This window comes from Cervus elaphus, chromosome 15 (assembly GCF_910594005.1).
Source record: "Cervus elaphus chromosome 15, mCerEla1.1, whole genome shotgun sequence".
Classification (NCBI taxonomy): domain Eukaryota; kingdom Metazoa; phylum Chordata; class Mammalia; order Artiodactyla; family Cervidae; genus Cervus; species Cervus elaphus.
In genome coordinates this window covers 73,272,676-73,285,294 of record NC_057829.1, presented here as the reverse complement: position 1 = coordinate 73,285,294, position 12,619 = coordinate 73,272,676, and the positions used below count along the sequence as shown (strand labels likewise).

The following is a 12,619-nucleotide window of genomic DNA, read 5'->3' as shown; positions in this document are numbered from 1 at the left end:
CTCTTACCACCTGCCTCCTTCAAAAACATAACCGAAAGGGGATGGAAGGAAGAATGGGAAAGGGAAGAGAACTACTGGTTCAGAAGGCCAGGCTACCGTAAACCTCCCCTCATTTCTGCCTGCTGAAAATGGCTTTCTTCATCCTGCAGGAAGATTTCCATTTTTTGCTGGGTTATTGCCTTTTACACTTCTTTTTCTTTCTGTCTCTCTTTTTTAACTCAAAAGCCACAAAACCACAATTCACCTCCCCAAAACGGGTCATCTGGAAGCCAGAGTTGTCAGGGTTTAGGTGTGTCATGCCTGGCATACTGGTGGTATCTAAGTGAGGACCAGGCCAGGGCAACCATGTGCTTCTCCTCCAGAAACCCAGTTTAAATCAATATTTATCCAACTGTATTTATAGAAAGTGGTGGTGGTAGGGAAGAGTGGGTGGGGTGGGGAGGCAGGGGGATCTAAAACAGAACAAGCCACAATGACTGATGCAAATCTTTGTGGCCAATTCGTTTCTGCAGGGCCAGTCTTTTTTCTTTTTTAAAAGGCAAAAGACTCGGCTTTTGATGAACCTGCTGTTGGCCCCAGTACCATAGCAACAGCCCCAAGTCCTCTAATATGTCCAGAGGACAGACTTGGGAACGGCAGCATGAAGGGGGTGGTGTTTCCTAGGAGCCTAAACTTGAGTTAGGGCCAGGAGAGTTGAACAACTCTGAAAAACAAAGACAAAAAAGAAAAAAAAAAAACCTCTCTGGTTGGCTTTTCTGTCTCCAGCTTCGTTTCTAAACCTTTTCTAAGCAGGGTGTGTTTAGGAAGACCTTGAACAAGCAACAAGGTGTTACAAGCACCCACTCTGCTTCAGGTTGTTGGGCGACCTTGAGCAAGTCATTTCACCTCTCTGGACTTCATTCCTTGACTGGAAAATGCATCCATGCATATATGGTTGTATAAAACTGCGGGCTCAGTCCAATCAGAGGTCTAGGTTCAAAACTCAGCTCCACCATTACTATGTGACCTTTGGGCAAGTTACTCAGTTACCCCCTCTGTAAAATGGGAGCAATGCGATTCATGGGGTCGCAAAAAGAGTCAGACACGACTGAGCGACTGAACTGAACTGAAAGTACACACGCCATGGGGTTGCTGTGAAGTGTGGGAGGAGATAACACGTCTTTAGCCCCATACTTTACCAAGTGTAGTCAGTGCTCAGTGAATGGTTGCCAGTGTTGGTGTTACACAGTGCAGTTAGTTGCTGCTGCTGCAATGCGGGCACCCTCTTCACTTCCTTCAGTTCTACCTCTAGATTTTGCTGGCCATTCTCAGATGAAAATCTCCATTTCTAAGTGTGCCAAATAGGAGAGTGTTTTGGTCAAAGAGAGCAGGTAGGTGAGCAGCTCTTGTTCTGTCTTGGATCTGATGGAGTTTCTTTTTCCCCACCAAACCATGAATGACTCAATTCAGCTTCTCTAAGTTCGTAAGGTCCAGATTCTTTTCCTGGGTCCCCTCCACAGCGTACCCAGTCCCTAGGTGCTCTGGGACTCTGAAAGCCACAACAGTATCCCCAAAAGTCCACTTCTGGCATTTAGCAATGGGCAGAGATCAAAAAGAGTTGAATCTGGGGAGCATAATTTAGGATGTAGAGGAAATAGAAGCCTGAGTTAAGAATGCTCTTTATACAACTTCACCAAAAACAAATACCTCACTCCATTCCCATCATAAATCAACTCACAGAGTTTTCAGGGGGAAAAAAAGCAATTGCACATCGTAAATGCTCGATACATAATTTGTGGAATGAATGAATGACTGAATCGTAAGATGCCTGCCATGCAGAAATATGATCTGCATAAACACTAGTTGCTGTCAAATTTTAGCATAAGTCGCTCTGTAAACCAATAACTGATCCATCTGCAGGGTCGCAGGTGATGCAGTTTCAGCTCTCCGGGCCTGACCCGCCATCTCTGTATAGGCCCTAATCTTTAAAGCCCAGGAGCAGTCTGCATTGATTATGGGAGACATCTTCCCTCCTTGAAAGAGATCAGTTATTTCCAACTCCAAGTCTTCAGAAAGTCTATCATGTGTCCTTTCTGCCTTCAAACCTGATCACTGTGCCATAGCCAGTAAATGACAAATCCAAGCAATCAAGGGATGTATATTAATTGTCTCGTGTATGTCCAATGTTATGCAATGGTGACATATACTGAAATACTGTTGAGTGATCTTTTCCCTTAAGATGCTAATCTTCTCCCTGTGAGGATAAATCTAATGTACAGCATGGAAGTAGAGCACTGCTGATTATCAAAGCTCAGAGAAGTGACTATTTATTGAGCACCTACTATATTCCAGGTACTTTAAATGAAGTGTCTCAGTTAGTTGTTCAGCAACAGCAGGAAGCTGATGCTATGGCTATCCTCATTTGACAAAAAAAGAAATGAAACCTCAGAGAGGTTAGGCAGCTTGTGCCCAAGGCCACACAGCCAGTAAGCAGTGAAGGGGTAACTTGGGCCCTGCTCTGGGTGACTGTAAAGCTTTCATTCTCTCATTCATTCCCTGACTTGAGAAATATCCAGGGGAGGCTTCCTGGAGGAGGTAGGATCTGACCTAGGCTTTGAAGCTAGGTTAGACACAGATAATCCCAGGGGAGTAAGAGAATGAGGGCATGCTAGACAGAGGGAAGAGTCTGAGTCAAGCACAGAGGGATGACTATAAAGGCTGCTTGCTGGTAGACCTGCTGGACGGGAGTAGAGGAGATTAAGTTGGGAAGGCAGGGTGGGGCCAAATGACACCAAACAACCACAGCTTACTCTGTCAGCAGGCAGAGGCTGCTCTTTGGCCTGTCAATGCCCCTAGGAAAGCACCTTACCTTCCAACCCAGGTAATGCACTCCGGAGAGCCACTCAAGGCTTCTACTCCCATTTCATCATTCTTTTCTATCTCAAGCATTGCCCCCAAGCCACCTTCCCTAGACACTGGGAAGCCCTCTTGTGTCCTGTAGATTCCACTTGCCTGCTCAACAACTTTTACGCACAGAACACCCCTTTGTGAATTAATTTCTTTTTCTCTTTCGTTTTAACCTTTTCCAAAACAGGAAGTAAATTTTTTTTCCCAACTGATCAGTGAGTCCTAAATTGCTACCCCTTCACTGGACCCTGAATGGATAGGTGATATGTCAGAAGTTATTTATATATAATTTCTGAATTTGTGATAACAGGGTCACAGTATCCATAATTAATATTTCTGGAGGCCTTTAATTTGAGATTCTTAGGGATTCACATCAGTTGGAACTTTGCAAGAATGTACTTGCATCTTCTAGGGAATCATTGCCTTGCACAGAGCAGTCAATGCTGAGTGACTCAATTTGAACACCCCAAGGAAACTCATCATAAATACTGAGAATAACTCAGCACTGTGGACACACTTGGTGAGCTCTCCTAGAACGGAAACCTCAACGAAGCATGAAAAGCAGTTCTGGTGACAATGGAAAATAAAGCAAGCTCCTGCCAAGTAAGGACTTTGCATACAGTAAAAGCGGAACGTGAGAACTCATGACCAGGGCCTATCGATGCATTTCGAGAATGTTTCACAGAACCGGAAATGGAGAATTGAGGCTCAATACCCTTCTCGGGGTGAAGAGCGTCCCTTTAAGAAGGGATTGTACCAGCTGGCCACACTACAGCTCCCAGAGATTTTCTGGCTTGCCTCCAGGCTCCACCCCCCAGTCTCTGGCCTCAGCAACGCGTGACGTCAGAGGAAGCGGAGGCTGCCGATTGGCTGAGCGACGCTGCTAGGTCAAGTCCAGTCAGAGGAAAGAAGTTTGTCTCCATGTGGAAACCATGTGTCTCTCGCTGGGAGGGGGAAGCGGTGGAGGCGGAGAAACTGAGATCAAGTGATTACAGGAGAACTGGCTGAAATGAAAGCGAGGAGGTTGTGCACCTGAGCCGGCCAGTATTGTCGTTTGCAGTAGTGACCTAAAACCAGAAACAAACCTTACCCAACAAACAAAACTTGAGTCCCCGCCCCCCCATCATAAAAATAAACAGCTAGGGTCCTTGCTTCCTTCCAAAAACCAGGGAGGGACCTGAGAAATGCTGGAATCCTGTCGGAACGCCTAGATTCCCCTCCCTCCCCTAACGACTGAATGATGTAAGCGTTTCGGAAAGCAGGGCTCTGAAGCAAAACAAGCCCCGCGCGCGCGGAGGGACCCTCAGTGCCCGAGCCCGGCGCACGCACGACCCGCCCCCACACTCGCGTTATTGCTGTGCACACGCGGACCGCCGTGACGCGCGGGCATTGTGTGCATCGAGCAGAAAACAACGGCGAGCGCCGCCAGCGCGATGAAGCACCCCCGATTAAATGAGGCAGATGTAGGGCCCGTTGTTTTCCGTACCGGGAGACCTAGACCCGGGCCGGAGCGGGGGCGAGAGTGGGGAAAATAAAGTGGCCCCCGTCGGCCGCTCCAATTTGCAGAGGAGATAATAGAAGGCCCTGTGGACGGTCGCCCCATAGTTTGCTGCAGGTCCCCCTCGCCTGCGTGAGCTCGTGGGGAGGGCGCGAGGGCCCAGAGCAGGGTCCCAGCTCTCGGGGAAATCTGGGGGCCGCTGGCATCACGTCATGCTGAGCCAAACAGCGGCTGGAAAAGAGGCAAGAGAGCTAAAAATACTCCAGCGGGGAGCCGGCCGGAGGAGGAGGGCAACCGGGCCGAGGGGCTGATTACGCACACGAAGTTGAGGGCGCCCAGGTTCCCGAGCCCCTCTCGGGGGGTAGCAGCGCGGACGCCTCGGGAAGGGGACCGGGAGGAAGCCCCTTGGCTTCCACGGTCCCCAGAGCCCGGCTCCACTACCTCTGGCCCGCCCCGTGCGGGGCAGTCCGGCCCGGCGCGCCCGGCCCTCTGCTTACGTGACTGGTGGCCACGCCGGAGCCCCGGCACCGGGTAAACAAGGAGGTGGCGGCGGCTGAGGCGGTCGGGGAGCGAGGGTGGGGGCAGCGAGGTGGGGAACAGAGGTCTCCGATTGTCTGCGAGTGCGAGGGGCGGGGGGCGCGGGACGCCGAGGAAGCTCCAGCAGCCTCTCTGGTACACCCCTCTGTGGAGGGGACGGGGCGGGGGCAAACCAGGTTTGCCACTCTCTGCCAAGGTGCCCTCTTTGGGTGCACCCCCCGCCAAAGGCGGAGCCACGGGACAGACTTGGGGGAATGGGGGACCTGGGCGGGGGGGGGGGGTGTAGAGTAAGAAATCACGCCCCTCCCCCCTCCAACAAAAGCAAACACACCAAACAAAACCACGTCTTCACCCACCTCCCCGCCAGCTCTGACCCTACAGGCGAAGGCATACTGCCCCCCATCCCACACCCCAAATAATCGCAAACTGATTCGGCTGCAACCGCCGGCGATGCGCCTTTCTCGTAACCCAGGCATCCCAAGAAAACAGGGAGAGAAGAAAAGAACGCACCACCGACCTCCCAACACAAATCCTTGTTTTTGCCTTAAGCTACTGCACGATTTCGTTGCCATCACGCGGTTACTTTAACCCCGAAGGCCTGAGGTGTCGGTCAGCTAGGGTGTTTTTGTGTTTGAGGGTGGTTGTTGTTGTGTTTGGGGGGGGGGGGTAGGTTGCAAGACCTGACACGTTGCAATCGGACCATTTTTCTCCCTTTCTCTCTCCGCACCCCCCCCCCCCCCCATCTCATTGATCTTCCTACTTGTTCGGACAGATTAATCAGCTAGCTTTTCTCTAGTCTGTCGGTCTGTCCGCCTCGGCCCTTTCCCCCTTCTCGCAGCTATTATTTGTGAGGACCGTGCTGGAGACGCCGCACTCGCGTGCCCCCGTTAGGGCGCTGAGGCGACGGCCTGGGGATGATTGGGGGACCCAGGCAAAAATGAAACAAACAAATACAAAAAAGGAGGCCAGGCCGGGGTGGGGCTCCCAGCACCGCCGCCCCCCCCCACCCCCCCCCCCCCGCCCCGCAGCCATCTCTCTCCACCTGAATCTGCGGTGGGGGTGGGGGGAGCAGTAGAAATCCACCAGGAAGGCATCTGCCCTCCTCGCCCAGCGCGCTCACTCGGGAGCCGTATCCCGGAAAATAAAGAAACAGCACATAACAGCCCACACCTTCTTCCACAACTATTGTTTCCTGCGAGATCCCAAAGTTTCCTTCTCGCTGCGTCCCCCTCGCCAAGTTTCCCCGGCGCAGCACCGCGGGTCCCGGGCGAGCTGCTGGCGAGCTGTTGGTTTTGCCGGCCTGTTTCTTTGGGGGGCGGGGGGGGGTGCGGGGGCAGGGGCACCTAGGGCAGCAGAGGCGCAGGGGGACTGTCTCCGTGGACGCGATGGCCTGAGGCCAGCCTTGCAGCGAGAGGAGAGGAAAAAGCAAAGTAGACAGGAGGAAGAAGCAGAGCCGAGCCAGCCGGAGCCCACGCCGTGGAGGGCTGTTTGCTTGTTGTTATCGTTGTCGTGTGTGTCTATGTGTTTTCTTTCTGGAACCGCCGAGCTCTGCCTACAGTTTCCAACTTTCGTCTTGTAATCCTCACCCCACCCAGGAACGAGCGACAGAAAAACAACACTTGTCTGCCCGAGAAGGCTCCGGGGAAAAAAAAAAAAAAGGAGAGGGGGAAAAAAAAAAAAAGTAAGAAAGGCGACCTCGAAGAGATGAGCTCTCGGCTCAGTTGTCAGCAAACAACAACACTCCCCCGCTCCTCGGCCCAGCGGTTCTCCCAGCCTCGCGGAGACGGACAGACGGACGCACCGACAGCCCCCCGCCCCCGCCGCCGCCGCCTACCCCCCGCTCGTCTTTGTTACATCTTTAGCAGCTTTGTGCGTTCGTGTCCTTTCTCCGGTGTCATCGGCTTTACTGCCGCGAGCGGGATGTGAGTGTGTTGGGGAGAGGGGGCTAAGCAGGCGACAGGGGTCGCCGAAGTGGGCAAGCAAGAAAGAGCCCGGCGCCGAAGAGGAGCCAGGGCCCCCAAACTTACTTTTGTTTTCTTTCTCGATCTGCTCCAGGTAGCTGGCGGCCTCGAGCAGAATCTGCACGTTCTGCAGGAAAGTGTTGATGTGCTTCTCCATCGAGTTCTCGCTGGTGTTGAAAATGTCCGAGAAGGGGCACCTGAGCTTGGCCCCCGCGGGCTCCTCCGGCTGGGCCGGGGGCTGGGGCGCGGTCACGGCCGGGGGCGCGGCGGGGGCCAGCCCCGCGCCCTCGCAGCGCGCCTCCTTGCGCGGCCGCCCGCGTTTGCCCATGGAGGGACCGCGGGGTCCACCGAGCTCGTCCTCTTTTGGGGCTGCGCGGCCCGGACCGAGCTCCGGGCCCCTGGGGAGAGCCGGCTGGCTGGAGCGAAGAAGGCGCCGAGGCGAGAAGGCGACCTGACTTCCCGAGCCTCGCTGCGTGCTGTTGTGTGTCTGCGTGTGTGTGAGTGTGTGTCGGTCTCGCTGTGGGTCTGTGTGTATGGGAGATTGAATGAACCTACAGGACAGACGGAGGCGCTCTGGCGCCTGGGTCCTAGTGCGAGCCTGTCGCCATCGGACTGGTCAAAATGAAAGGCGGAGACAAGCGAGGCAGGGACCGCCCCTGCCAGCCCCGGCACACTACCCCGCCTCTCCCCAATCTTATCCCATTGTAGAGCGTAGTATTTAAACCCAAATGGAAAAAATACTCGAAGGCTCTGAGCGTACCCACAGAAAAACAAACTATTAAACTGTTATTCTTTTACTTCACGTGAAAATAATACCAATGCCTGGCACCACATACTAGATTCCAACGGTAGCTGCTATGACTTAAAAAATAAAAGTCCAATCCAAAAAAATCATACACGTTACCTCAGGTTCTCTCCCCGCAATGAACACACTCCTCCACACACACACACACACACACACACACACGCACGCACACGCACACACAGAGGCACAGGCATCTGCCTTCACAGGGCCAAATGAAATCCCCAGGCCACCAAATCCCAGTTACAAATTTACTCACTCTTTCTTTCTCCCTTCAAATGCAGAGTTATTTTCCAGGAAGGGGGAGGAGATGGAAGCGTCTCTCCCCGCACTCCTCTTCCCAGCCTTACTCCAGCTGTGCAAAGCTCACAGTAGGGAGCCTCCACACCTGGCTCTCTTTTATTTTATTTGGCAGAAAGGCGCAGGTGGCAGCCCAGGAACTTCCCACCCCGACCCTGACTGAATTCCACCTTTTGGTTCTGAAGACCCCTACCCTGGGTGACACTGTTCCACGGCCAGTGCAGACCCACTCAGGATCTGCAGGAACCATGGATGCTTTCCAGGCCTGGGAAGTGTAGTGGCAGTCAGGGCCCTTGGGGAGTGCCATAGAGAGGCATTCAAGCCCAGCTCTGCTGCACACAGGCTGGACTGCGTGTGTCCCTGGGCAAGTCCTCTAACCTCTCTCAGCCTGTTTCCCCATCCATGAAACCTCTGATAAGATTCATGAGTTGATTAAAGTATATCTGCAGTCAGCATGCTGCCTGGCTCGTAGTGTGATCCTTTTCTTCCAATATAAACCCAGATAAGAACCTCAGTCCCCTACTTGGCAGCTAAAAGGAGAAAAGTTATAGGAAACAAGACTCTTCTGCACTTTGTTGAAAAACATCTGTGCAATAAGCTTATCTAAATATTGTGGCCTTGCAAGGTCTCCTGGAGGTTTCCTCTAGGGAAACCATTTATATAGAAGACACAGTGAATGCTGCCCCCTGGAGTTGTGCAACCCAGCCACCCTGCTTAGAGACAGCTTCACATACACTTGTCAGGAAGACTTTTCCTGGAAATGGAAACTTTTGGAAAAAAGGATAAGAAAGTGTGTTTCTTTGTAAAAAAAAAAAAAAAAACAAAAAACAAAACACTATGTATGTATGTAAAATAAATACATGCACCCTCACTGAAGTCTTGTATTTTTAGACTGCAATAACCTGTTACTGAATCAGTATTTGGCATTTTAAAGCTGATTTAGCTTTAAAAGCTTTTAAAGCTACATTTTGGACCATAATATAATCATACTACACATATTCCCTGCTCATTTTCCATCTTGATTGATCTCTGAATCCTTTAGCTAGGGTAGAGAAGAAACTCCTAAAAGCTGTGAGATAAAAGTTCACGTTTACTGGTGGCTCATTCCCTGGTATGGAATCTGCCTGCAGTGCAGGAGACCTGGGTTCAATCCCTGGGTTGGGAAGATTCCCTGGAGAAGGGAATGGAAACTCACTCCAGTATTCTTGGCTGGAGAATTCCATGGACAGAGGAGCCTGGCAGGCTACAGTCCATGGAGTCGCAAAGAGTTGGACATGACTGACACTTTCACTTCACTTTTTTTCCATCTTCACAACAGCTATTTACTTTTTGTTCTGTTGGAACCACAATCTGAGTTACTCATATTTTAAAGTCTATAAACATCTAAGGACTTTAGGAAGTATAAACAAGTTTTATCCAATGCCATTTTGCAAAAATTGATCTCCCTTGCCCCTGGTGAAAGTGAGACAAAGAACCTTCTAAGCCCAGAGAAAACCTTGATTTCTGATTCCCCGGTGAAGGTGTGGGCCAAATGTGTACATATACTGTACTTCAATCTGCATGTATACACACCCAGCAAGATAGGCACACCCCACACATGAATGCCAGGGCAGGGGTAGAGTGTTTTGTCATTATTTATTTATCCCTGTTTCATCTCTCATAGGTCTGTGAGCTTCAGAAAGCCCAGTGGGAATCTTCAAGCTGGGCCACGGATCTGACCAAAGCCAAAATAAACAATGGCTTGAAGAAAATCTACAAAAAAGTGCTGATTTGCACTATTCCCACAGTCAGCCACAGCCCCCACCATCATTCCCATGGAAAACACCACTGCTGGTGCCAAATCAAGTCTTCCCTCCCATCATAGGGGCATTGTTTTTTGTTATTATGTGAGTTCTTAGCGTCAGACAATGGCACCACAAGAGACACAGTGGAGGCAGGAGAAATGCCTTTTTGTTTCACAGCATCTAGGCTATTGTGCCCCAGAGTCTCACATACAGTAGAGCTGCATACATTCATTTTGGTAACGTGTCTTTGGAACGATGAATGTGCTAAAGCTCAAAGGCTCTTCCTTATTTTTTTTCAGAACCCATCAAGTGTTAAATCATGTGAGCATCCCTCCTCCCTAACCATTCCCCAATCAATAGATTTCTCTAATAAAGTTGGCTCCAAACGTAAAGAGGGCTGTTTCAGAAGTTATATCACAGGGCAGAATGAGCTGGGTCACAAGCTCAGCGCCATTCCTGATTACCTTTGCTTCCTAGGAGGAGCTGTTCATACCCTTTGTACCTCTTTCTCCTGGGCCTTTTTTTTTCATCTGCACTCAGTCTTCACTGCAAAGCACTGGCTTCTCTAATTGGGGCACACGGGGTCCAGAGCGTGCAGGCTCAGTAGTTGTGGCACGCAGGCTTCTCTCAAGTTGCAACACATGGGCTTAGTTGCCCCGTGGCATATGGGATCTTAGTTCCCCCACCAGGGATCAAACTGAAATCCTCTGCGTTGGAAGGCAGATTCTTAACCACTGGACCACCAGGGAAGTCCTTCTCTGGAGCCTTGATTCCATAAATAAACAGGCCTCTTTAGAAACTTGCTGAGAATATCTGCAGACAGCAGGGAGAGGATGAGAAGGCAATCAGCCTGTAGGAACATGTGAACTATGTTAAAGGAAAGCAGTGAATTTTTGCGGTGCCCGGTCAGGCCAGCCATGATGTTCCCAAGGACCCTAAATGTCTTGGGTGCCCACTCAGCCTGGGTCACATTTTCTCAACCTTCTGTTTCTTTGCTTGGCCTATTTGGCACTATTTTTCCAACAACCTTATTTGCATATTAAAGCAAAATCATTCTTTATTTGCCCATCTTTCCCCCCAGACTACACTACACTCTTACATCAAAGGAGTTGTTTTGCCTGTAATTATGTCTTCAGGTACACAGAGGCTGGTTAATTACTGAGGCTGTGATATGAGAGCTGCCCCCAGACCTCCCCATCCTGCATTTGGATGGGATGCCCTTCCCCAGCCTGGACCACTTTGGCTCTCCTGGGCTCCTTAAGCCTGCCCTTCCTCCTCACCTGTGCTCCCCTCACTAGCCCTTTCTGCCTGAAGCTACCCTCCAACATCTAGCTTTTCCTTGAACCTTGTTAGCACAACCAGTCAGGTTCTTCTCCACAGGTTCTTTGACCTGTGGTCTTTGCACTCGGGCTTGGTAAACACCATCAAGAGATCTGTCCCCTGCATTGTCTCTTGAGTCCTAATCCTTAGAGCTTTCCTAGCCAGGTTTTTCCTGGGCAACTTTCCCTTTGGAAAGGGATTGTCGGCAATGATCTGATGAGCTGGCTCAGGACTCCTTCTCTCCTTAGGAGCCTTTATCTTGTCTTTATCTATTAGAAGTGGCTTCAGGGGAAGCCCAGGAGTTGGGGGGGGGGGGGAAGCAGGGGGGGTGGGTTAGGAACTGTTAGGCACAAGCAGAATGGCAGGAACTAGAACTGTGGGACTCTGCCTCTCCCACTGGCTCCTGCACAGGCTTAGAAGTGCTGACTAGGCCTCCTTCAGCCACTCCCCATGCCCCCACCCCCACCCACACACTCACCAGTGGGTGTAGACATAGCAGAGGATAAAGAGCCTCCACCCTACATTGGAGCTCACCCGGATGTCACCTACTCCTGGGCATTATCTCTGCTCTTCTGGACTCTGCCCTCCCTTCTCCTGGACCTCTGAGGTTGGCAGGCCCTTCCTGTCTCAGGCAGCTCCTGGGCTTCTCCCATGCAATGCCCAGTTCTTAAAGGGTTTGATAGACTTTGAGCTCATCAAGGGCAGGGAGCATGACTTGCTCCCCCACCATCCCCAGGCCCTAGCACCTAGCATGGCACAAGTGTGGCCCATTCATCAAAGAGATGAATGACCTTTCCTCGCCTGGCTGAACCTTGGTGCTGGCCTTTCCTGGCTTCCTTGCTCCGGCATGGTAAGAAGAGGCACTGAACACTGTCTGCAAAACTATTCCTGAGTCACTCACATTAAAGTTTAAATATCAAAATGCTGCCTCTGTAGAGTAGCCAGAAACACATTGAGCCAGATGGTGGAAATTCCCTTCCCCAAAAGTGCAGTGGCCCAGCCACCCTTTCCCTGTTCTGACTGTTGTACATATCTGGGGACAAGATGAGCCTCCAAAACAATAAATTGCCTCTAAAGGAGGATCTTCCAGGATTACCAGGCAATGAAGTCAGTGCCCTGCGACCAAGTGAGAATCATACGGAGCTTACTTTCGTTACACCTTCTTATTCTCTCGTGTATCCTGGGGCTGGGGCAGTGCGGGGGGTGGGGAGGGGGCAGGGGGGGCATTCCTACAGCAATCTATTTTCTTTAACGTCTCCATATTTTTAAAACGATTTCAACAAAGATTGCAAATTCAGGTACTTTAAGGTACCAGTGACTGACACTAGCTCAAATATGATCGTTTCCAGAAACATTTGGAATTAAAAGATGGCCAATGCCTTAAGCTAAAGGAATACAGGTCTAATGGTGAAATGTTAGGCTTTAGGAGATGGAAGGGGAAAGCAGTATGCAGGTGGCAAAGGAGCTTCCCCCTAATGATGAGCTGGTTGATTGTATAAGTCACTCAAAGCCTCGGTCTTCTCATCTACAA

At 51.0% G+C, this 12,619-nt stretch overlaps 1 protein-coding gene across 1 annotated transcript in view; it reads right to left on the bottom strand.

The window, feature by feature from the left end:
• Window positions 1-7,582, bottom strand: part of MXI1 (MAX interactor 1, dimerization protein) — an 87,720-nt gene extending 80,138 nt beyond the window's left edge. Inside the window, exon 1 of the mRNA XM_043924744.1 lies at window positions 6,949-7,582. Within this exon, the coding sequence (XP_043780679.1) occupies window positions 6,949-7,210 (262 nt within the window). The 5' untranslated portion in view covers window positions 7,211-7,582. The remainder of the gene's footprint in view (window positions 1-6,948) is intronic.
• Window positions 7,583-12,619: the final 5,037 nt, after the last annotated feature.